Source organism: Sturnira hondurensis, unplaced genomic scaffold, assembly GCF_014824575.4.
Source record: "Sturnira hondurensis isolate 20B ecotype Veracruz unplaced genomic scaffold, ASM1482457v3 Scaffold0022464, whole genome shotgun sequence".
Taxonomy (NCBI): Eukaryota; Metazoa; Chordata; class Mammalia; order Chiroptera; family Phyllostomidae; genus Sturnira; species Sturnira hondurensis.
In genome coordinates, this window is record NW_028095095.1 from 1,161,528 (window position 1) to 1,188,216 (window position 26,689).

Below are 26,689 nucleotides of genomic sequence, written 5' to 3' on the forward strand. Positions count from 1 at the left end.
AGAGAATTGGACAGGAATCTCTCTTAAAAAGGGATGATAAATTTGCCTATGCATGTCCTCTGTCAGCTCTCGCCGGCAGGAAACTTTCTACCTGCTCCCTCCTCATCTTTTGACTCATGTCTGGGTTTAGCAACCCTGGTCTGTGTGTCCCGTCTGTTCACTTGGGCATTCCACTGATCCACCAATTCATGCATGCCATTGCATCGGTATGCCTTATGTCTCAAGCTCCAGAGGAGCATCCTCCTCTTTGGAAATGTTACCCAGGTCTAGAATAAATGCTCCTGTATCCAATATGTAACTCATTCTTCTGAACTGAAAAAGTTTCAGGATTTTTTATAGGGAACTTTAAAGAGTCAGGTGGCTGGAAAGACTCCCTCCTGAAGTGCATTAGCTCGTGTGAAACAATGTATTCAGTGGAAGCGAATGAGCTGCGCCCGTTAGCCCATATCTTGTTTCTCACAGTGCTTTTCCCATTGCAGGCAGCACGTGGCCATTTGAGCACCGAGCGCTTTGCTGGCACAATTCCAGGGGTGCTCTCACCTTTTTGCTTTATTACCTGTCCTGAGATCCTCTGGAGAAGTTACAGGCACTGAAGATAGGGAGGGAGGGAGGACAGGAAGCGAGCATGTGATGAGAATGTGCCCTGTCTGACTGTGAGACTCTTACAATTTTTCACTGACCTCAGTCCCTTCGAAGACTCGAAAAGTTGGAGCTCCCCAAGCCTCGTCCTAGGCTCTCTCCTCTTTGCTCTTTCTACACGCCATCCCTCGGTTCTCCCCTGCATTTCTGTGGCACTCAGTGCAACCCACAGGCTACTGCCCCAACATCCACATCTCCAGCTGTTTCTGTTTAACGCTGTCCTCTGTGCATTCCCGTCAAATGACCTGCTGAGCGAGGACACCCCTTCTGTGTGCAGTGGGCGGTATTGCAGGAAACCACTGGGAATGAGGAATGTTGGGGAAGGAATTCTAAGAATCATGAACGGCATCAGCGTAGGAGGCGAAAGGCAAGAGGCATTCCAGAGCCCCGTGGGTGGGTGTGGGCGGCTAAGAACTTGATCCCTGAGACGGGCCCTGAATATAAATCTCACCCTTTCTATTTGTGCCCCTATCATAGGCTCTGCGGCATCTGGTGTTGTGGTCATTGGCGGGCAGATCCTAGTCTGTAGGCTTACTAAGGCTGTCAGCATGTCTCTTCCTTATGTTAACCACCATGCTGGAAAAAACGAACTGACCACGCCTATGAGGCAATGCTGTGAAAACCCCGTCACTGATTCCCCCTCCGAAGGCTCTAGAAGAAACTCTTCCCTACCTCTTCCATCTTCGGTTGGATGCAGTTCCTAATGTTTCTTGGCTTGTAGTTGCGTTGTGTTCCAACATGTCCCTGTCATTGGCATGTGGTGTTCTCTCCCTGTGTCCCTGGGTCCAGACTCCCTTTTTCACTAAGGACACCAGTCATCAGACTTGGTCCCATCCTAATCCAGTATGACCTCACCTGAGCTTGAGTCTCTCTGCAAGGACCCTGTTTCCAAATAAGGTCTCGTTCACAGGTTCTGGGTGGATGTGAGTTTTGAGAAGATACTTCTTTCTTTTCCCTTTTTTTTTTTTTTTGGTTAAAATATGCATACTTTAATTCATTTTTTAAATTTTTTTCAAATATTTTATTTGTTTATTTTTAGAGAGAGGAAAAGGGAAAGAGAAAGAGGGAGAGGAACATCAATGTGTGGTTACCTCTCATGCGCCCCCTACTGGGGACCTGGCCCACAATCCAGCCGTGTGCCCTGACTGGGAGTCAAACCAGCTACATTTTGCTTTGCAGTCCGGTGCTCAATCTGCTGAGCCGCACCAGCCAGGGCATTTTTTAAATTTTCTTATTGTTATTGTATTACAGTTCACCCCAGTTTCCCCCTTTTGCCCTCCTCCTCCCAGTCCAACACCCACTCCCACAGTCTATCCCCACACCATTGTCCATGTCCATGGGTTATTCATACGTGTTCTTTGACTAGTACTTTCCCCTTCTTTCTACCGTATTCCCTACCCCCCTCCCCTGTGGCTGATGTCATTCTGTTCGATGTTTCCATGCCCCTGGTTCTATTTTGCTCCTTAGTCTATTTTGTTCATTAGGTTCCTCTTATAAGTGAGATCATATGGTATTTGTCATTCATCGCCTGGCTTATTTCACTTACCATAATACTCTCCTATTCCATCCATGCTGCCACAAAACGTAGGAGCTCCTTCTTTCTTTCTGCTGCATAGTTATTCCATTCTGGCAATGTACCAGTTTTTTGATCCACTCATCTACTAATGGGCACATCAGCTATTTCTAGTACTTGGAAATAAATAGTGCTGTTATAAATACAGGGGTGCATAAGTTCTTTTGAATTGGTGTTTTAGGATTCTTAGGGTATAATTCCAGCAGTGGCGTCACTGGGTCAAAAGACAACTTTATTATTAGTTTTCTGAGGTAATTCCATACTGTTCTCCAGTGGCTGCACCAGTCTGCATTCCCACCAACAGTGCACCAGGTTCCCTTTTCTCCACGTCCTCACCAGCCCCTGTTGTTTGTTGGTGTATTAATGATGACTTCTGACAGGAGAGAGGTGGTATCTCATTGTGGCAGATCCATCTCCCAGGGCAAGGGACGTAAAGGAAAGAGTAAACAAATGGGACTGCATCCAATTAAAAAGCTTCTGCACAGCTAAAGAAACCATCCTGAAAATGCAAAGGGGACCAACCGTATGGGAGAACGTATTTGCCGATGATGCACCGGACAAAGGTTTAATCTCCAAAATATATAAAGAACTCATACAACTCAACACCAGGAAGACAAAAAATCCAATTAAAATGGACCTGAATAGACACTTCTCTAAGGAGGACCTACAGAAGGCCCACAGACACATGAAAAGATGCTCAGCATCACTAGCCTGACAATTGGCATCAGAGAGATGCAAATTAAAACCACCATGAGAGGACAATTTCCAATGCAGCACAGCAGGTTTGCTTGGATTCAGGCATCTCAGATAGTACCTCAACAGTGCTTTCAAGATCTTCATATTTGAGAACAACTTTTTATACTCCCAACAGAAGACAAAGTAACTAAATTTGAGAATGTAGGTATTCCTGCACAGGAAATTCCAGGTGTTTGTCAAATAGTTTATACTTAGGCCACCATTGGGAAACAGTGCAGTAAACTGGAACAGACCCAGGACACGGGTGTGTGAGGTCCTCTTTGTCCCCTCCCCCTGCTCTGTCCCATGAGTGGATCAGGTCTTTGGAGCCGAGGACTGTCATCCCTCAGCTACTTTCCAGGATGCTTAAAAGTTTCTCTACAGCTAGTTATTTCCTTTCCTTATCTCCGCTTTTGCACTTGTCGCTTTCGTAGGAGGACTAGCCAACTTGTTCCTGACGAGCCACACCATAAGTGTGTTAAGTTTTGCAGGCCACACGGACTTCGTCACAGCTGTTTGCCCCTGCAGTGCGGTGGCAGCCAGAGACATGAGTCAATGAACCAGCATGACCGAGTTCCAGTCAGACGACATGTATGTGGATTTCATCGAGTGTCCGTGTGCCATGACATCTTATTCTTCCGTCGATTTTCTCCACCCTTTGCAACTGCAAACAGCACTTTCACCTGGGAGACTGCACGGGGGAGGGGGCGGCCAGGGTTTCCCCACCAGCCAGGCCCTGCCCCTTCTCCCTGATTGGTCTGTCTGCCTTCACGCCTCCTTCTCAGGCCTCAAGTGCATTTGCATTCTGTGGGCTTAATACAGTCCCTATCTGTTTCCCTCGTCACTCTTTCTTTCCCTTCACGTCCTTCCCGTTGCTTTACCCATCCTTCCCTCCACACTCTCTTTCTCTGGTTACTACATTCCCAAAGTAAACACCCACAGCCTCTAAATTACATTTGATAATGATACAGTAATTATTTTGATCATTTTTACTTTCTAAAACTTGAGGGGTGGTGCTCTAGGTCACAGTGATATTCACATGATAGTTATTCCGTATTTAACATAGAAAATCGTCTTGGAAATCCCTATGCAAAATGAATGCACAGTGTAATGGTCCCTTGATTATTATCATGTTTTGTCTCTGCCAGGCAATGAGCTTGCGAACTTATCCAACATCAGAGAACACCATGCAAAGCCCTGGGCACCACTGCCCAGCCTTACCATCTTTCCCTCCATAGCCAGGCTCTTGTTTCATCTGTAGGGTCTAGGGAATTACATGTGCACCCCCAGGAATTTTTGTGAAGCAAGTTCTGAGCATCGGTGGGTATTTTAGCACCTATCTCTTAAAGATCATGATTCTTTTTTAAGAAGCCTGTCAATAATCACATTATTAGATCTAAAAACCAGTTCATTGTAATTCCTTTTTGGCTTTAACTCCCCAGTGTTAAGGGTCCCCAGTTGTTCCCTAACTGTGCTATGCAGTTTGTTTGAGTTAGAGTCTAACAAAAGTCCACGCACACACGTGTCGATATGCTTCTCCAGTCTCTTTGATTTTACAACATCAGTATATCTCTCTCTCTCCCCGCTCCCCTGCCCTTTACAGTTGATTTGTAGGAGAATGGAAACAACCCAGGCCCTTTGCCTGTTGTGTTTCTCACAGTCTTGTTACCTGACGTGTTCACAGTGGGCTAGAGCTTTGATAGAATCGCTCACCCAGTCACACTTCACGTGGGTGGAGTGTCCTTCCAGCTGGCGGGGTGCCCTTCCATCAGGAGACCCGCAGGTTCTAGCAGGCTGTATTATGTGATGTCAGCAGCCATCGGCAACCATTAATTTAGTCTGTAGTGGTCGCAGAGTCATGCTATTCTCATTTTTCCCCCGAACACTTGGAATACTTCTGTAAAGAAAAACCTTTCCTCTTCAACTTGTTGGTCATCCTGACTTTTTTTTAGGAAAGGTGGGATAAATATTTGAGGATTGTCTTTTAACTTACAAGTTTTCAAAGAAAGTTGGTCTTCTAGCACTCTAGGAAGGGGACCGATAAAGCCTGATGTTGGGTTGATTTCATGGGCTTTAAGCCTTTGTATGTGTCAATTCCACTGTCCCATCTTTGGCCAGTGCAAGTACCTTCAGGTTGGCTTTTAAGTCTTTTTTGACATGACCTTGCGAGTCACTGTCCTTTCTTCCTTTGGGGTGAAACAGGATGTTCCAGGCTAATTTTTTTGCCCCAACTCTGGCGCCTGACACTTCCCTTGTTTTCCCCGTGCTTCTCCCGTCTTCATCTGGAGTAGCAGGTGCAGGGTCCACCTCCCTGGAAGTCCTGCTGTTCTGAGGGGCAGAGCGTGGCTCTCTGGCGCATCAGCACAGAGAAAACAATGGCACCAACCAGTCCAGCAACGCTGATACTCCTGAGATCAGAGACCAGCAAGTCCTCCTTCTCTGTGCATCTGGCCTGAGACTGCATTGCATTGCAGAAGTCAGTGTAGGCAGGTTCTGAGAATCGCCCTCAGCTGTGCCCCGCACCCCCCCCACCAAGGCCTTCACCAGCACAACCTCTGGGCCTCTAATCCACTCGCTCCTTGAGGTGCAGCAGATGTTACATTTGGCTGTATGGTGTTCGAGTCACGGTTCTTAAGCACATGTTAGGGAATGAATGAATATCTTAGGCTTTTAGAAAGTGACTACCGAGGGTGTCTGGTCTGACACCGCATCTTTGCCTGGAGAAGCTAAGGCCTTGAGATGTCGAGGGATGGGTCCCACTTCACAGTGCAAATTCGTGGAGGAGCTAGGATGCAAATCACCCGGCCTGGACCTCGGTGTTCTCTTACCTGACCCACTGCCTCTGAACTGAATTAGACCATTGTCTATACCTTATTTTGGTCATTGTTCCCTTCAGGAATCTTTTGGTTTAGAGGTCCTTCCTTCCCTCCTTCCTTTCTCTCTCTCTCCGTTGTCTCTTTCTTTCTGGTGTAAATAACAGTATTTCTGTCACTGTCATTCCTTTAATAGTGAATAGCAGGGTGAACAAAGGGGCAGGGAAACCCCCAGGCCTGGGACCAGGCTGGACCAAAGTCAAACTGCACACTAGGGACATACGTCATCCCTATGTCCCGTGCAAGCCTTGGATGATGTCTTTTCAACAATTCAAAAATTATTTTTTTAAGATCTTATTTATTTTTAGAGGACTGGGAAGGGAGGGAGAGAAAGATTGACATGTGAGAAATACATCAACTAATTGCCACTCACATGCCCCCAAACAGGGACCTGGCCCACAACCCAGGCATGTGCCCTGACTGGGAATTGAACCTGTGACCCTTTGCTTAGCAGGCCGGCACTCAGTCCACTGAAGCACACCAGCCAGGGCAAAAATTACTCCTTTAATAATAGTAACAGAATGGATACTGTCTCCTCTGACCTAGTGGAGGGTAGTAGCCCTGTAGACCACAGAAGTAATCACTGTTTATGAATGAGTCACTTGGTGTTGCCAACATCCTGGAACGGCCCAAGAAACAAGGGCTTTAATAGTCACTTTATTGTCGTCCTGCAAAATACTGAAGACTGAATTCATTTTCTTGAGTCTTTCCCCCAAACACTGGGCCTTTTTGATTTTCTGAAAAGAGATTCCTTAGCTTCGCATTTGGGGAAAACGAAGCCACGCCTCATCTTTGCCTTAAACTCTGAGTGTCTTTGGGTTTCAGATGGCCGGATGGCCCAGAGCAGGGCACCTTTCCTTGTTTTATTTTTGACCATCACCTGTCAAAGGACAAAAGTAAAAGAAGCTAGTCACAGGTGTGACACCCACTGTTCAAGGGACAACAGTCCGTGGAGTGGCGGAGTGGCGTGCCTCACAAGGAGTGGAGAGGTCTCTCTGAGGGATTTTGGGCAAGAGCAGGCTTTATAGCCCATTTGAAGTGACCGCAGGAAGCTGGGCAGGGCTGGCCGGAAGGGATGTCAGGGACTTCCTCGTGGGGCCAGCTGGTCCCAATGTCAAGGGAAAGGTAAGGGAGTAAAGCTGAGTGTGTGTGTGTGGGGGGGCTGCAGTTGGCCAGTTTTCCTGTACAGCTGTTTCCTCAGAGGGCAGGCTGATTCCGGGTTAGATGTGTGACACGGAGCAGGGTCACTGAGGTGGCTTCCAATCTGTGGGTTCCAGGGGACAATGCCTCATTAGTCTGGCAACTGTTGATTAAGCACTTGAGTCCCTTCACCAGGGGCACCGTTGGACTGTAAGAGTTAAGCAATGGCAAGGATACCCATGTGCCTACCCTCCATGACATAGCCTAGTGGCAGCCACCACAAATATGTCCCAAACACGATGGGAGAGAAAGGCAACCCTCGTGAGTGGTGATCATGGACTGTCAGGGAAGCGGAGAGAGGTGTGTGGGTATCTCACCTGAATTTGGCATGGTATTGGGGGTGGGGAGGGGACGGCGTTTTCTGGCAGAGGGCTGAGGAACTGGGACCTGAGGGACTAAGACCTGGGACAGGAGGGAGTGTCCCTGACGCAGGGGACGCAGGGGACACAGTGTGCTGGGGGCAGAGGTGCAGAGGGTCTCAGAAGCCTCAGAGTCCTCCTCAAACAGGGAGATCACCCCCCTACGTTTGTGCGTCTGTTGAAATTAAAGTGAGACCAGTTTTAGCCCCTTTGAGTCTGTTTACTCTGATATTTTTAGTCCCTTTGAATATGTTTACTCTGAGGTCCCCAGAAGTGATTTCTGGCGAATTATCCCCAGGAAGGAGCTTAATCTTTCGGGCTACCTTCCTGGTGGTGCTCACCCTGGGGCCTGCTTCAGAGAATGGAAGTAACGGGGCAAAATTAAGTGCTTAGAGGAGTTGATTATTTGGGGATTTTTCCCCCAAGGTGATAAGTGTTATCTGTAGCATCCAAAAAATACTGTTTTTTCCTAATTAAGCCTGGTGCAGGGGTTGGAAGGAGGGAGGAAGAACCACTCACTCCCACCACCGCCCTCGGTGCCTCCCAAGCAGTGGATCGCTAGGACCCAGGGGCCTCCCCGAGTGCCCAGGGGCAGATGGTCATGCGAGCCAGAGGCAACCTGAAAGGAAGGGCCATCCTCTAAGATTCTGTCCTGCAAACAGCAAATCAGACCGCCATTTCCCATTGTGTGTTTTCTGCGACATCAAAGCTCTTTGGATAGAAACTTCAGAAAGAATATAATTTCTCAGGTCAGCCTGTTACAATTGGGGTTAAAACTAAGTGCTAAGAGAAAATAAAAGTCCCCAACAATATGTGTGTGTGTGTGTGTGTGTGTGTGTATAAAGTACAATGCTAGAACATTGTAAAGTGTTACATGTGTTAAAGAATTTGGTGTGGGTGATGGATGGGTTTATGATTTCTATACTAAATCCCCTGACTAGGGTTATTCTGACCATTGCCTAAATATCAGCACACACTTTTTCAGGTTGCACTGTAATGATTTATTTTGGGGTGACTTCTTCCCGCTGGCTCTTTGGTGGCATTAAATGTCTGGTATGTGTCTTTGTGTGCCCAGGGCCTAAAGCAGTGCATGGGGTAGACAGGTTGTTCGTGAATGAAAGTTCACGCACCCACGTCATTCTTACCACGTAAGATCGTGTGCGCACACCCACCACAGAGTAATGCCCGCCTTCCTGCTCAACCCGGAAGGAGAACAGTGGCTCTGAGAAGCTCATTGCACCTCAGACACAGTTTTCTGTTGCTCTTTCCAACATCCTTGCACTTGAATGTCTTGTAAACATTGCAAGTACCAAACCAGCATTCTGTAACTTCAAATGTCACTTTGATTGTTTCACTGGTGAGGACTTTCTAAGCATTTATATTTTTGGAGGTTTCCTATTCGAGAGCTATCTGGTGGGGTCTGCCCCCCATGAGCCCCATTACAAATGGGTACTGGATGGGAACCATCAAGGATGGTAGTGGTAGAGGTTTGTTGGAACCTAAAGAAAGACGGGGCTAAGATGTGTTCTCAGCACAATATTGATTGATTGTCTAAAGACTGCTAGGCACTATTCCAAGAGTGTGAGATTCATCAGTCATCCAAATTTATTTTTTTAAAATGTTCTCACATCCTGGAGTTTATAGTCTGTGAGAAAAGTGGTAGGGGAGGCAGCGCGTACAGACAAACCATGACAAATCAGTAAATGATGTACTACGCTAAAAGGCCATATATGCCCCACGGAAAAAGACAGCAAGTAGGGCGGGGTGGGTTGTAAATCTAAGTAGGATAGACAGGGCGGGCCCCAGTGAGAACAGGCCATTTGACCGAGCCTCAGTGGAAGAGGGAGGTAACCTTGAGACAACCCGGGAAATGCCTTCCAGAGAAAAACGCCACAGAAAGGCCCTAAGCGTGGGTACCTGGCAGAGTCCAGCCACAGGTGGGAGGTCGGTGTGGTGGCATAGGTCTGGGAAGCACCTTTGCACAATATGTTTGAAAATATTTTAAATAATAAGTGTTATCTTTAAAGGGTCTCAGGAATGGGTCGGTCATTGATCCAAGATGACATTTACTTAGCCTCCACAGTTTAATACAGACGAAAATCTGATTATTCTTACAAGCAGCAAGAATCAGAGAGTAGCTTTAACGTGTAACCCAGGGCAGAAAACTTCTTACTGCCATAGAGATGGACTCCTGACTATCAAAGACCACAGACTCCATCTCCATCTAGTGAGAGGGAAAAAGAAAAGGGAAGATCAGCTTGTCTACGTATTGATATAAATGCAGTCCATAACTCCAGCTAGATTGTGAAAGATTTTTAACATCCCAACCATGATACAGAAACATGAATGAATATGATCCTTTCCAGAACGTAGCTCGTGTCTTCCTAGGAAGAAAAAAAAAGGACACCCATAAACTCCAAACCGTTCCTTAGGTGGGTGAGAATCAGCACCGTTATTTATACCTGTTCACAGCACTGGGTTCGTCGTCCACCTCTGGGATAGAACTGTGAGCCTAAAGATGATCGGCGTTTTCCACCAGCTGCAGAACGTCATCTGTACTTTTAGCTCATTTGCTGGGTGCTTCCTGCAGAGGTTCCGTCTGCTCGACGCTTCATTTCCCCACGTGTGACCGAAGACGCTGCTTCTATACCTGAGCCGCATCCCTAGCTGGCGTTTGGAAATGGCTCAGATGACCACAGCCCGCCCTGGCAACGCGGCATCTCTCTCTCTCATAGGAGCCTCTAGGCTAGGAGATACTCATAACACCCACACAGTGTCTATTTGGGGAGGGAAAAAGGCGACATCAAATTTCTGATGATTTAAATGATGTCAGTAGCATCATAATTATAGAAGGAACTGTCTAAACAAAATAATCTATAAAATTTACGGTCATGAAACTTCTCTATCTGGAATACTGATGAAATTTTCAAATAGATCCTCTTACCAATGGCTGCAAAAGGAACTGTGTTATAACCCACCATTATGCTGGGCCTTTCTATTTAGATGTTTTATCAACAATTTTGTGGCAATTAATGCTTTCAATAACTAGAAATGGTAACTGCTTAAGAGATTATTTTGTGACTTAATCAGTAAAGGGTGCATTGCTCATGTAATAGTTCCTAGATGATTCTATTTGTAAATCAGATCATTGCGTAAGGTTTGTCTGAAATAAGGTAGCTCTAATTTGTTTGTTTCCATATGACATATTTCTAGTTGGTCTATAACTCGGATTAAGAAATAAGACATCAAGTGTAAAATCAAAGCCTATGTAGGTCCCTAAGCTATTCCCCTGATCTTGGAGGAAATACTTTCAGCTTCTCACAGTGGAGTGAAGCCTTACCTAAACATTTTTTAAACTATGACTTAATCCTTTCTCTCCAAATATTTTCACCACCCACACATGTAACCATGCGCAAGACCTTCCAGCCCATGTCCTAATATTTCAGCTCCACGATCTTATAACTTCATTATTCCACACCCTTCGTTTCTGGTCCCTCCAGTTCCCATCTGCGGAATCCTTTTCTTCCCCAAGGTGTTTGCTCTGACCTGTAAGAATGGAATTGCTCTTACCACCCGCTCTTTCTTATGGCTCCTCTCTTTTTAACCTTCCTGAGTCTTTGAAACTGCCATGTCCAGTGGGTCGCGTCACGGCTTTCTAAACCTTTTTTTTTTGGGGGGGGGGACTTTCAACGCGAGCTCACAGTGCCCTGGGCATCTCTCCTTTTAACGTATGTTTGTAACTGGAAATTTCAAGCTCAGTGATTTCCTCACTACCACAGGACTCCAAGCTTGCAGAGGACGGGAACTTCGGTTTCCTTCATCCACATGTCCCCAGAAGTGAGGACATCAGNGAGGAAATACTTTCAGCTTCTCACAGTGGAGTGAAGCCTTACCTAAACATTTTTTAAACTATGACTTAATCCTTTCTCTCCAAATATTTTCACCACCCACACATGTAACCATGCGCAAGACCTTCCAGCCCATGTCCTAATATTTCAGCTCCACGATCTTATAACTTCATTATTCCACACCCTTCGTTTCTGGTCCCTCCTGTTCCCATCTGCGGAATCCTTTTCTTCCCCAAGGTGTTTGCTCTGACCTATAAGACTGGAATTGCTCTTACCACCCCCTCTTTCTTATGGCTCCTCTCTTTTTAACCTTCCTGAGTCTTTGAAACTGCCATGTCCAGTGGGTCACGTCACGGCTTTCTAAACCTTTTTTTTGGGGGGGGGGGACTTTCAACGCGAGCTCACAGTGCCCTGGGCATCTCTCTGTTTAACGCGTGTTTGTAACTGGAAATTTCAAGCTCAGTGGTTTCCTCACTACCACAGGACTCCAAGCTTGCAGAGGATGGGAACTTCGGTTTCCTTCATCCACATGTCCCCAGAAGTGAAGACATCAGGAACTCAATAGATGGTTCGGAAAGGAGTGCATTATGGGGATTAGAATTTTTCACTTGTGAACATGACGTCCTGTAAGTGCTGGGCTTCTTCCCATCGGTATGCACTCCTATAAGGCGGCTGCTGTGTAAGTTAAAAAGAAAAAAGCAATTCTTATTATGCTATAGTATTTCATTGGAGATCCTTGCTCCTACCTTCCTCCCAGCCGATGTTTAATTGTCGGTTGATTAACTCACGATGACAGCCATGAGGACTTCTAGGTCCGAGGAAGGGCCACAGACCGTTGGCCATTGGAATGCAGTGCATGGGAGAAGTTTAAGGATGTTCCACACTGAAGTCACTGGTTTTATTCAGCAGGCCTGGGTTTATGTGCAGCGTGGACAGTCTTAGGTGGAGCATGTATTATAGTTCAGGGCCTGTGGTTTTGGGTCTAAGAGCGAGAGACCCAAAGTCATCCCTGAAGAGTGACTATACCTGGCCTCGGGGCTGCTAAGGAGTTTGTACGTTGGTCATGCCCATCTGGTAAGTTTTAATACGCCATTTTAAATCTAGGTAGTTCATAATATAATACTCTTTTCTTTTTTCCAGATTTAACATGACTAAAGGTATTAAGAGCTCTCAGATTGAGAAACTGGGCATTAGTACTACAGTGGTATTGTTTGAAAAGCAAAAACACTCAAATGCACACGCAGATGTATAGGACACAGTACATGTTCCCACTCGACTCAGCAGTGATTGGCCTTTTGTTAAAATATGAGGCCTGTCTGGAAAAAGTCCAGCCATTGTTAATACAACAAGAATGGTTTGCATAACATCAATGTAACCCGGCAGCCAAGGAGAGGGGACTGGAATGCACACGTGTAAATAATGACAACTTCACTGTTCCACTTAGTAGAGGCTATAGATGCCACTGAATGAACATGTGTACTGTGTGGCTGTTGCATTGAAAATGACTGAGCAAGTAGAACAGCGAATCTGCCTCACATTTTGCATTAAGCTTGAACATTCCTCCACAGAACTGTTTCAGCGATTCAGAAGGCCACAGCAATGGGCAGCTGGTGATGGGCGGCTTCATCAAGACAATGCACTCGCTCATGCATCATGTCTCATGCAAAGTTTTTAGTGAAACAGGAAATCACCCAAAGGACTCAGCGCCCCCTGCAGCCCAGATTTGGTGCCCTGTGACCAAAGCCAGAGGCTTTGCCCAAAACTAAAATCACATTTGAAAGGGAAAAGATTTCAGACCATCGATGAGATTCAGGAAAATACGATGGTGCAACTGATGGCGATTGGGAGAACTGTGTGAGGTCCCAAGGTGCCTACTTTGCAGGGGACTGAGGTATCATTGTCCTCTGTACAACGTTTCTTGTATCTTATATTTTCTTTAGTTAATGTCTCTGTTTTTCATAGTACCTGGCTGGATACTTTCTGAACAGTCCTCGTACACTGTATATAGACCTGCCCTGTACTGTAAACTTCAGGTTGTCTATGAATAACATATACTGGATTAGAAACTGGTAATATCCTGGGAGGAGTTATTCTTTGCTTTTTTCCCCCTCATCATTTTCCAGCCATGCAAGGACTTGAGCTCTCTCGAAGTGAGTTAGTTGACAGTGACAGACAGTGACAGACACGGAGTCCCTGGTAGAGGTAGCAGAGGGTCTCTCTAATGTACTCTTGTCAACGTAACTAAGCTGGGTAATCTAGAAGACCCCATTATTGCCAAGGAGAGGGGCGCATGCACACCATGCTCCATTCGTGTCCCAGGACTTGAAGCACATGAAGTCAGCTGTATTTAAAACAATGTACAATGTGGCAGTTTTTAAATATGCAATTGCATGAGGTAGATACCAAGCTCTCCGTAACTACAAAGGGTATTTTCATAACTCTCTAATCCAAAGAGAGTGTTTGAAATCTGCTTTGCCAATTGCTTCTTTATGACAATGGAACAGTAACAGCAACTTTAAATTTGGCATGCACAGTCGTTTCTATTTGCATTACACACATATCTGATAATGCATATTATATAAGCATGCAGTGAATATGGAAATAAGATTCTTAATTTTTCCACTATAATACTAGAAAAGAAAAACCTACACAACATAACCACCTTCTTTCTTCAAGATGTTGGATACTTGCAAAATTGTTAACATCCATTTGTAACTTAAGATTTAATGGCTCCAGAGGAATCGTTCCAACGTGTAATATGCAGGCATTAAAAAATAATTTGCAAGATGCATCAGTAGTCATTGTTTTATGCCATCAATTAGAGTTTACATGTGACTTTTTATAATGCCCTGACACACACAAAAAATGGTTTAAATGTTTGTGAAGATATGTGTGTATTTTTTCAAACTTTTCTAATGTAGACTTTTATTTCTGCAAAGCACAGTGTGTCTGATAAGAAGGTAGAGCTCCAAACCCGCCAGCCAATAGCTTCCCGTGTTACTGGAGGTCGCCGCCCACCCGTCCTCATTGTATCTCCCGCCTCCACACCTGCCACCTTTTCTTCCTCACTCTCTGGCCTCCTCCTGTGCCCAAGTGATACCAGGAATGTTCCAGAATTAGAATGCTCACATCTGTATTCCCTTTATCTAGAATCCTTTTCCCTAGTCACATGGCTTGCTGGATAATGACCTTATTTATTTAAATTCAACATTTCTTTTGTGTTTAGAAATGCAGTCCCCACACACATGGTCTAGTCTTCCTTCCCCTGACTCAGTTTTTCTCGTTGCCATTATCACTTGCTAAATCTGTATATTTACATACATATATGTACGCACACATATAGAACTTCAGTTGTTTGCTTATTATGGCTTGTCCCCCTAGAATGGAAGCTGCAAAATTTATGAATCTTTTTCTCTCTGGTTTCCCTAGTGCTGAGGTCCCGGTCTGTCATGGCGTAGGGACTCAGTAGGGAATGAGTGAGGGGCCTGTGAGACAATTGCCTTAGTCCCCCAACAACAAGGGTTTGAACTGTGTGGGTTCGTTTATCCCTGGAGGTATTTCAACAAATACTAGAACTGCATTTTCTCTTACGTATCATTTGTCATAACACTTGCTTTTCTCTAGCTTACTTTATTGTTAAGAATACTATATAGAATACATACAACATATACAATATGTGCTCGTCAAATGTTCTGTGTTACCAGTGAGACCTCTGGTCCACAGTAGGCCCATTAGTAGTGAAGTTTGGAGGGGAGGGTGTCAGAAGTTAGACACAGATTGGTGACTGTGCAGGGGTCGACACCCCTGCCCCCCGTGCTGTCCAAGGGCCAGCTCTGTCTATCAAGGGGCGGGGGCTGAAGTGTGTGTGGTGAGGTAATGGGAGCAGAGTTAGGGGCTGAGACGTCACTAAGACCAAAACATTAGAACCTCATCAGTGTTAACAAATCAGTTCATGTCTTTACAGTTTTTGACAGAGAATGTAAATGGATGTCTGTTTATTTGCTCAATCACTGTTTCCTTTTATGAACATTACTTTGTATATATTAAAAAGGGGGCTTATTATCCTTTAAAGAACAGTCAGATGAGAATGCTATTCCATCATGAGTTAAAGAAAGGGAGTTTTGAAATAGCACTCCAGAGCAAGGTTACTGGTAAGGATTTAAAAAAAAACCAAAAGGGAAGTAGCATTTGAGACCTGGAGGATTCTATGCCGGAGGCTGGTTGTAACAGAAAAGAGATACAATTCACCTAATTTGAAGAGTGGACGTTTAATGAGGTGATGGTAAATCTGCAGGCCTGAAATGCAAATGACTATCGGTTTGTTTTCCGAATCGTCTCAGCAAGTGACGGGATTACGAAAGTGTATTATAGCTTCTTTGCTGTAGCAGAGACGCCCAAAGGAAGGCGGTTCTGATCAGGCCAGACGTGAAACTGGAAGAGTAACGATCCTATAGAAAATACGTTAGCATAGGGGGCGCCGTGACAGGATTGGTTGTAACTGGTTGTAACTGGTTTTAACTGGAAAGGGTCATAGAGGCAGGTGGTCACAGATACAGGGATAGTGTTGCTCAGAGGAATCTAAGAGGAGGCTTGTCCTGGCAGAGCCGGGCTTGAACCAAAGTGATTTTAGCAAGTTCCTATATCAAGGATTTGTATTATGTTGATTTTTTGTTCATTCATTCTGTTCAACTAATATTTTTGAAGGTCTGGTACACACTAATCACTGTACGTACTAATCTAAACACTGTACACACAGCATTGAAATCAATCCCTGCCTTCTTGGGTTCTAATGTGGGGAGACAGACAGGAAACACTGATTACACTACGCACTAAGTCGGAGGGAAATGCTACGGAGAGAAACAGCGGGACAAGGAGATGGAGAGCAGCTGGTGTGTGGGCGGAGCTGGGAGCGGAGGGAAGGTGGATTGACTGGAGCAAAGGTGAGCAGAAGGAAGGTCTTGAGGATGTCGAGGAAGGAAGAGGGGCGGCCCTGGGCAGAGGAAGGACCAAGTGCTGAGGCTCCAGGAGGGGCCTGCTGACTCGTTGCAGGAAGGAGGGCACCGAGGTCAGGGTGGCCGCCAGCGAAGGAGGTAGAGGGAGTTTAGCAGGGCGAGAGGGAGGCGCCACAGGGAGGGGTCGGAGCGTGGACGGCCTTCAGCTACTGTAACCCTTAGACTTTTACTCTGAGCAAAACCAGGCTCCCCTGAGAGGGCTTTGAGCAGAGTGTCAGAATCGTGGCCACAGAGCGATGCTTCCAGTTCAGACACGTACAAGACTTTACCTTAGCCACATCAATCTTCTAGCTGCCCCCCCTTTACACCCACTGACATTTCCAGGGCCCAGAACGCCGAGATAATTACTCAGGGGCCTTATCTCACCTGTGCGGAGCGTTTCTGTGACCGAGAACACAGTGTCTCTCTTCACCGGAAAGGTCAGGTGGAAATGAACGCTGGTGGACGGGATGAGGACGCATATTCTGATCAGAGCGAACAGCACACACGGAGGCCCAGAGGCCGAGAGAGCAGCTTTAGCTCCGGAAGGAGCAAAATGCAGGTCTGCCCGAGAAGGGATGGGCCCCAGGGTCCGGGGAAACCGGAGCGCAGTGGGGCTCACTTCCCACGCCAGCGACGTTAGAGCGTCAAGCAAACACTCAGGCCGTGCATGTGTACATCCAGGGCGTACCCTGGGTTTGTCTTTCATAAGAGAAGATTCCTTTTCTCTTTGGCTCTGTAAGCAGAACTTAGGTGTGAGCCAAGGGTAGTGGTCACTTTAAGAGTCACTGCCCTAAACTCTCTTCTACAGCAGTGCAGGGAAAACACCAGTGAACAGGTAGCTCAATTATCTTCTGGCACTGGGGGAAGCGTTCACGTACTGACGGCCCCTCGTTGTGGCTTTTCTCTCCCCACAGAGGACAAAGTGTGGACCATTGTGTCTCACGACCTGCAGATGCAGACCACCGTGCCGGGCCACAGCCCAGAGAAGTACTGGGTGACGCAGCTGGCGTACAGCGCCTCCATGGACCAGATCAGTGCCATCACCAGCAGCGCCGAGTACTGCGAGCAGTACGTCTCCTACTTCTGCAAGATGTCCAGGCTGTTGAACACCCCAGGTAGGTGAGCCCGCCACGTGTCTTCTAGGCTGGTGCTTGGAGTGGCCCGAACCGACCAACAGGTGGGGCTCGTGAGCACAGAGTCTGGCCTGGAGAGCGCAGGCAGCTGTGAAAAAGTTAAATAGAATTATTGGCTTGTTTTCTGGGGAAGGCAGCTAAGGAAGTATGATTTTTTTTAATTTCCGTTGTTTTAAACTTATAGATTTTCCATTTTATGCACAGTGAGTGGAGCTGCTTTGGGTACAGGTTTATGTGACTTCTTGGGGACTTTCAAGCTGTTCCGTCTGGGGTCTCAGAGTCTTTGTCGTACATGTGAAAGCACGCGCTACAGGCTTGAGCAACATGCAGGGCAGCGCTGGTGCCGGGAGCCCTCCGTTGTCCATGGTCGTTGAACAGTACCCGTGCGTCTCACGAAATCCCCTTTTAACCTTGTTTCAGAGTTTGTGTGTGCGTGTGTGTGTGTGTGTGTGTGTGTGTTAAGGGTACAGCAAAGAGATGTTCTGGAATATCTTTACCACAAGAGCCGTCTGCTCTGGGCTGCGTGACAGTGAATTCTCCACGTTGACCGAAAACTCTGTGGCCCAGTCCATGGTGCAGTGGGGAATAGAGGACGCACTTAGAGTCAAAGAGCCGGTCGGCCTCCCCGCTCCCCAGTTGGTGGGGGCGTCAGGGGAGTTCGCTGAACTCACGCCTCAGTGTTCAGCATCTGTTCTGTCAACTAGGAATCAGGATGCCCCTTTCAGGGTGATTATGAGAATTCAAACAGGTGATGTACTAAGTGCTTATTGCAGGGCTCGGCGCACTGAAGGACTTAATAAACAGCACGTAGTATGTTGATTATTTTTTTAATGTTAAGCAACTTTGGAAGTGGCATTATGTCAGAGACCAGTGGGCTGTTTGATGGTCAAAATCACGTTGGATGGGAGCCTGTGTCGTAGCTCACAGTGAAGAGTTATAAGCAACACAGTTCACGATATAATGGAGGCTTGAGTGTTGTTTGTGTACAAAGCCTTGTGCTAAAATTACAGACGCGTGTCACCTATGGGCTCCAAGAAAGCCGACTCTGTAAGCCACGAAAATGATCGGTTCAGGCAATTAGAGATGCTGCTGTTCGGAGAAGGAGGTGATTGCAGCTGGGAGACGGACGGGAGGGATGTTCGCTAAAGAGGCAGCAAGGCTCGGGGTGGGAGGAAGAGGGGAAGCAGAAGCCTAGAAGGCAGAACACACGTGGCCCTTCAGGCCACGGTGGGACACCATTCAGCAAACGCGGAGTTCGTGTCCAAGTGCAGCAGCAAACCGGGGGCAAAGCAACACTGGAGGCCGGTAAATGCTCTGCTGCGGAGCTGGGGCTTCCTCTTTTAACACGCATTAGAATAACCTGGGGTGGTACATAAAACAAAACGCTGGATCCCACGCGCGAGTTTCTCCAATTCCGTAGATTGGAGCTGCGACATGTGGATTTGCATTTGTCACGTGTGCTGGGGAATGAACTGTGTGCCCCCCAAATTCATACGTTGAGGCCCTAACTCCCAATGTGCCTGTATTAGTGATAGGGCTTTTAGGAGATACTGGAGCATGAGGTCATGAGTCTGGGTTCCTAATGGGATTGGATCAGTGGCCTTATGCGAAGGGGACGAGCGAGTTTTCGCTCAGTCCACCATGTGAATGAATACACAGTGAGAAGGCCAGGAAGAGAGCTCTCGTTAGAAACCAAACTGGCCAGCCCCTTGATCTTGGACTTCCAGCCCCTTGATCTTGGACTTCCAGCCCCCAGATCTGTTAGAAAAAAAGCAGCTTATTTAAGCCAGAGCCTGCAGTGTTCTGTTTCCACTGCACGAGCTGACTAATACACTGAGTTCCCAAGTGATGCTGATGTTGCTGGAGTAGCAACTACGTTTGGAGAAGCACAGCTGTGGGAAATGGAGAACCTTTCAGGTCCCTACAGCCCAACTGTCTTTCCAGTCGCCTTCACTTAACAAAGCCGTTTTTACTGGTTCTTGTTTCCAACGCTCAGAAAAGTCAACTAAGGTCTATAAAAATCTAGGGCACTTGGCAGAATGAATGAATCTCATCAGCCTGTCTGCACTCAGTTTCGTGAGTGAGGGCTCTTGATTGAGGATCATTGGAAGGTTTCTTTCAATTCGTCTCCAGCTCTGGGGAGAGGAGGAAGATAAGGGGAAATTGCTGACCAGAAAAATAGCTCGATACCATCTGCTTTATTTTCTCCCATTCTTCTATTAAACTCCAAAGTCAGCCTTCACTTTTTCAGTTTTGGCCTGGCGGTTAAAAAGCGCAATGCAACTTTCAAACGGTTTTGACGTGCTGTGAGGCACCTGGAGAATGAGGTTGGAGGTAAGAAAAGCAATTTGCCTTTAGTCCTTTGGTGTTGAAGTTCATTCCTTTCTTCTCCCATTGGGACCCTCTGTGACTGCCCCCGGCCACCAAGCAGCCTCATACACTGTCACCGCCCTCGCAAAACCTTCAAAACCTGGGAGACCCAAACCTCAGAAGAGCAGGGTAAATTTCTTTTTGAACAATGTTCCACATACATTTCTGATAATAAACTAAACACAACTTAAGTTTCAAGATAACTTTTCAGGGAAATAACAACTGTATTGAAATTAAGAGTGAATTGTTCATCTGCGCGATCAACGCTCTTTGCTTTGTGTTCCCAGACAGTCAGATACCTGTCTCTAGGTAGTTGTAGATTACTGTTATCCTTAATAAATTTACCTCGACAATCAGTTTATCATAGGCTTCTTGCCTTTTTGGACACCTGCTCTGTATCCAATGTTCACGCACATGGCATCAGTACTTAATAAATATTCAGTGATTGGAATGAAGTGACAAATACATAGTTTTAAGGAGGACTTCGTCAAACCTTCAGGCAGTAGCTTTTACACAAGCGTGGACGCGATGTGAGTGTTTTTAGGTGTCTTGTCAAATGCTTCTTGCCAGAACTCTGATTGGAGAGAACTTAGTTGAGGCCCCGAAAAGTCTGCTTTCAGTGAACATCCCTGGGTAATTCTCTGAACACACTGACAAACACCGTCTCTCATTTCTGGCCTGGAGGTTTCTCTCACTTAGATTATCGGGTGTCAGTCCTCCACGGGGGAGAAGATTAAAGGGAATGTTAGAACTTGTCTGACCGATTGAAGTAAAATGGCTTACGTAGTTACCTGTTCCTTCAGCTAACGTACATTGACATAGTAGTATTTTTTAAATCTTTGTCATCGGCCAATCTCTAAATAAAGCCACGTGAATTTCAGCCTGTCCTTCTGGGTCATTTTTTTTCACACTCCAGATTTTTCTGTTCCAGGCTAACTGATCTATAGAGCAACTGAGGCGAGGAAAAGGGCTGGTTGGTATAGCAGGGTTTTCTGTGTTTACTATGTTCTGTCTGTGTCCAAATAAGAAAGAGCGCAATATAATACAAACAAAATTTTATTTGCTGTTTTAGGAAGCTGATGTTGTAATTGGTTTTTTTCTCTTTCCCCTTCTTGGTAACATTGAATTTTAAATATCCATTTACTCATTCTTAACTAAGACTGAATTATATTGGAACTTCTGTAGGAGTACTTATGACATCTGTTTGAATACAAAGTATATTCATTATAGTCATGGCAATTAAAACAAATATCAAATGAGTTTGTAATAGCTGTGCACTTAAAATGTTATTCTTTTTTTTTTAAGAGTCTTACCCAAAGATTTCATTTGGGACTCTGTAGTTTCTAATGATACTTATGATAAAGAGTTGATTCTGTACGCATATGGACCTCATTTTTATTTTGATAGACGTTTGGTTGTACCATATCATTAACTAACAAATGTAGAATTACTCATTATTGGTTTCTACCAATTTTTACCAAGGATAGTAACACCTGACTTATAATGTTACCTCTTCTTTTTAGTACTACAAAGTTTAAAACTGGAATCTATTTTTAAGGTAATGATTTTACCACTCTTTATGGTCATCTCTATTCTTGCTATGTGGTTATTAATTCATTTTTCCTTAATCAACCGTATAAAATACATAGAAACAATTCAAAGTTATTTTATTTCATAGGAGAGCCTGTTTGGAATGAGGCATACCAATTTGGGCATGAAGAGATTATTTCTACCCAGAGAAAAACCATTAATGGCTATCTAACCCCCCCAAAAAAATTTAGCATGTTATATTTATATCCCCAGAACTGCAAATGGAATACTATCTGAACTGATGAAAAGCAGGAATCCTTAAACAATAAAATCTGCTTCTGAAATAAACACCCAAGAGTTTCAATTTGATAAATGAGACACCAAGAGAACGTTTCCTTAGACTCCACGTGGGTGGACTCTCAGTCAGTAATCCTAATGCTTTTAGATGGCCAAAATATTTCTCCCTGTCTCAGCAGGACCCACAGCCTGCTCTTAAAATGCTTCTGTGTGTGTCTTCAGGGGCAGTAGCCATGTATTTATTTTACAAATCATGACTGCTTAAGAATGTTCTGCTGAAATGCTTGTTCCCTACACATACAAAGATTTATTTAATTGTGGCGGCATAATGCTTATATTTGCTGTTTTCTGGTGATACTTACCATTGTTTTCATTGTTTTTCAGTGTTTCATCTCTCTTAATTTCTCATTGCAGTTTAGTTCTCACAAGTCATAGTTTTGTTGACTTCTTTCGATGAAAGAAGCAATGCAAATTATCTTTCCTTTGGGGCAGTTTACTATTAGATTTTTGTATCTATTGAATACAACAGAGTTCCGTTCCCAATCTTTGCCTGTAACGAAAGCTGTGTAAAATTCAATATACTTTCATGATACTAAACTTTGATTTAGAGGTATCCAAAAGATAAGAAAACATGACTCTGGCATTATAATTTACAACCCGTTTTTAGAAAAAAATATCTAAACTTTGGTAAAGTGAAATATCCAAGTTTGTGCTGTGCATTATAAGAAACCATGGTATTTAACTTTGGAAATAGCATAGATAAAAAACACAGCCTGAATGCAACTAAAGATTAGCATTTTCAGTAAGTGAGATTTATTGTGACTAATACTGAAACCCAAAGATTACTCATTTAGCTAATTAATTATTGTGTTAAATAATTGTACTAAAGTTGGAGGATACAGTTAAATGGGACAAACAAGGAAGATAGTAAGAACTGAAAAGTAAAATTAGAAAATTAAATCTAGTATTCACACCTGAACAACTAGAATTTCCATGGAAGGTATTGTCATTAGAAGGGACAGAATGGTCACAGCGAGAATAGTTAAAGGCCCTTTTACATTATGGGTAGGAGGTGATGAAAGAATTAACTGGAATAATGGATGAGATATTCAATCAAACTGTAAATATTTATTGTTTCTTGTGTGTCAGAAATTGTGCTGTGTAAGCTGAGATAGGAAGGATTTATGTGAGTTAACTAAAAGGAAAAAAGGAGTTTGGGAAGTTCTAGGTGAGAAATGCCAGAAAGTGCTGTGATTCTAAGATGGAGGTCAGGGAACACAACGTTTGGAAGGGAATGGAAAGGTCGAAATGGCTGGAATAGAGAATGCGGGGGAGACAGACAGTGGAAAGGAGACGGAGAAGATCAACAACCTAGGGTTTCTGAGTGAGGTTAAGGATTTCATTTAACCTCAGGGGAGGAATGACTCTGAGTGGGGGGGACTCTGGCTGTCGACATAGAGAACAGGACGGAGAAAAGAAGGAGCTGGAATGAAGAGACCATCGACACCATGTCTGTCTCAGCGCAGATGAGCCTAGACGGCTGGAAGGTTCACTTCGGGGACAGATTCCTGTTTTGAAGTTCAGGTAGTAGAATCAACAGGACGCGTGATGGTTTATGTGTGGAGTGACTTGAGGGAAGGGGAAAATGCAATCTTCCCATGCACCCGGGAGTGAAGATTGATCGAGTGGATGACTGTGAACAGTGGTAATGCCTCCAAAAGATGACTCATAGTTCACGGGAGGAGCAAGGCAAGGACACAGAAGGGAAGGAAACATGAATATGAAGACGCGATTGAAGGACCCCTGGCTGGTGTGGCTCAGTTTTGTATAGGTCGTGAGTCGACCTATACACATCATCCAAAGGTTCAGTCCCTGGTCAGGGCATATACGGTGGTTGCGGGTTTGATACCAGGCAGAACGTGTATGGGAGGCAACGGATTGATGTTTCTCTCTCTGTTTCCCCTTTCTCTCTCTAAAAAAAATACACACACACACACACACACACACACATATTTTAAGTGATTGAAGGAGAAGACATAGCCACCTAAAGGGACTTAAAAGCAGTGATCTGAGCAGTAGGAAGAGAGTCGAATTAGGAAAGTCTTACAGTGGGGAAGCTAAGGGAAATAAGTCTTTAACAATAAGCAAACAAGTAAACACACACACACACACACACACATATACACAAAGAAAACCAAGATGTCATCAGTGGTGAGAAAGTGCAGACAGGAAGCCAGTGCCTGGCTTTGGCCTTGGGAGGGCACTGGTGGGGTCTGGTGGGTGGACTCACCGAAGAACAAATGGGAAAGGGAAACAGTGAAGGTTTTCAAACAGGTGGGTGCTACCAAGGGGCTAGATACAGAATTGCTGGGCAGTCGGAAGGCAGGGCCAAAGCAAGCGTTTGGGACTGTGGGCTTTTTTAAGGTTTGTGAGTAGAGGAAGCAGCGGAGAGGATGAGGTTAAAGATGTAAGACAGAACTGGAATAGAAAAGGCCTCAGGAGAGACGAGAGTATGGAATTTGCCTTGGGGGGCGGGGGAGAGAAAAAAGAAAACACCAAACCTTGCTCTTTTGAGAAGGGAGATAAAGGGCACAGATTTTCATTAAATTCTATTGACCAATACCATTCTTGACATTTTATCTCATTTAACTCTCAAAGTTATGCAAAGTAGATTTTATTATCTCCAGTTTGCAAGATAGAGCTCAGAGAGGGGAGTCACTGCCCCGAAGGTCATTATGGCTGGGAGAGGGAAAGCTGGGTTCAAATGCACACCCATGAGTGAGGAACCTTTCTGAGAAACCGAGAACTCGGGCCAGCAGAGGGAGGCCCTGCTAACCCGGGGCCGAAGGGTCTGTGCCCACCCATCTCTTCAACCACCAGGGAAGAACATTTTCCCTTTGGTCATTCCTTTTTTTTTTCTGTCTACAATGAGACATGTTCTTAGCCAAGTGACCTTTGGCCAGGTTGGATGAATAAATTAAGCTACAGGTAAAGTGCGTTGAGGATAGCTTGACTTCTCCTGTACCAGCACGGCGTTTCATACTGAAAACTTTTTGGGCATTTGGGGGAGACTTTGAAAAACGTTGACTTTCTGTAAATCTGGTGATGACTGTTTTTATTCCTGCCATTTTATTTTGGGAATGCCTGTGTGTGTGGCTTAGGTCTCGTAACGACGAAAATAGGAAGGAACGGAAACCCTGAAGTGGTCCTACACCACTGTAGCGTTTGGAATTCGTCTCCTCCTCTACTTAAATCAGAAATTGTAAAAATTATTTTGCTTGTTATTCAAGTACAACTGTCTCCATTTTGCCCCCACCACTCCCCCCGTGCCCCACCCTTGATCCTAATCCACTTTGACTTTGACCATGTGTCCTTTATACATGTTCCTTGATGACGCTTCCCCCCTTCCTCCCATTATCCCCTCCCAGGTCCCCTCTGTCAGTGCTTAATTTCAATGTCTCTGCCTATATTTTCTTGTTTGTTTTGTTGATTAAGTTCCACTTATAGGTGAGATCGTATAAGAAATATTTTTATGTATGTATCTTTAAAGTTAGCCACTTTAATGACAGCCTAAAGTGAGGATGTACTTAATTGATTAGATTTTGTAAATTGTGTTTAAAACTACTTCTCCTAAACACGGTACTTAAGAAAAAAAAAATCAATGTTTTACTATAAAAATTCATTGGAAATATCTAGAATATTATTAACTATTATTCAGCAAACATTTAGTGAATACAGAATACTTTTCTATATGCCTTGAGAATATAAAAAACATCACAGATTACTTTTTATATAGTATTTGCCTTTAAAAACAGGCTGGAACTTTTTAATAGTGAAAAGTCACTTTGTATATAACCTTTATAAAAACTGAAGTGATTTGACTGGTACATCTTGGGTAACAGATGGAATTCATAGTGATGTCTAAAAATTTCGGTATGTGTATTTCGCCTTGGGCCCTCCCTCCTCCCCCCTCTGCAAAGGTTGCTTCTGGAGGGAGGGTCAGGATTCTGGGGGGGCCTTAGGGATGGGAGCAGATAGGGGTTTAGAGTCCTGTTGGCTAAGATATCAGTCATGTTCACCCAGAGAAATGGAACCAGTGAAAGATCCATCTCGAGAGGTTCACTGCACAGGTCCATGCCACCGTAAGGTGTGGCTAAGCAAGCTCGAAATCGGGGCCCGCTGTCGGGAGGGGCAGGCTGGCACCCACGGCATGCAGCCCAGAGCGAACTTCTTCAAGAATACTCACCTTCCCCCGTGAGGCCTTCCCACTGATGGAACCCGGCCCATCCAGATCACCTGGCACGATCGCTCCTACCGAACAGTCAAGTGCAAAAGGCCTTGCGGGACATCTATACGACCCCTGCACGGCATCACCTCCATCGCTGTTCAGTTGACTAACTGGGCACCCTGCTGAACTGACATGTAAAACTGACCATCACAGCCAGCGGTGGTTACTTTTTAAATGAACAACTGAGAAATTCTAGAGCAGCCACGCTGCGCCCCCTTCCTGGTCCCACACGTGCCTCTGTCAGCGCGGACAGGTGAGCTCCGCCTGCTAGAGGTGCGGAGGGCTCTTTCCTTCAAGTTCCTCTTCCTTTCTGGTGTCACATTGCCCAGTCAAATGTCACTTTGGTTGTAGCAATGGCAATTTGAATGAATTGAGATCAACTTTACTCAGGAAAATAAGGCTAAGATACAGATTTTTCTTTTCTCTGTTGTTTAAAAAAAATGTAGATACTTTTATTCCTCATTTTAACCAAGAGGGCCTGTGTCCAGGAGACTCAGACATTACTGGCTCGGAGCTCTGCCTAAAGGGAACCCTCCCCATTGGTCCAAACAAGAACATCCTTATCCACACAACCTTAGGGAGGCTGCAGAATAAATAGTTCTATCACCCCATTACCATTATTTTGCAGTTTTTTTTTAAGATTTTATTTATTTATCTCAGAGGAGAAGGGAAGGAGAGAGGGAGAGAAACATCAATGTATGGTTGCCTCTGGTGCGTGCCCTGCTGGGAACTGGCCTGCAACCCAGGCATGTGCCCTGACTGGGAATCGAACCACGATCACATGGTTCGCAGGCCCATGCTCAATCCACTGAGCTACACCAGCCAGGGCTTTTTTTATCCTTATAATTGA

The 26,689-nt window shown here is 45.1% G+C and overlaps 1 protein-coding gene across 1 annotated transcript in view; it reads left to right on the forward strand.

Moving 5' to 3' along the window:
* Window positions 1-26,689, forward strand: part of CNTNAP2 (contactin associated protein 2) — a 1,160,842-nt gene that overhangs the window by 606,286 nt on the left and 527,867 nt on the right. Inside the window, exon 13 of the mRNA XM_037035585.1 lies at window positions 17,136-17,336. Within this exon, the coding sequence (XP_036891480.1) occupies window positions 17,136-17,336 (201 nt within the window). The remainder of the gene's footprint in view (window positions 1-17,135; window positions 17,337-26,689) is intronic.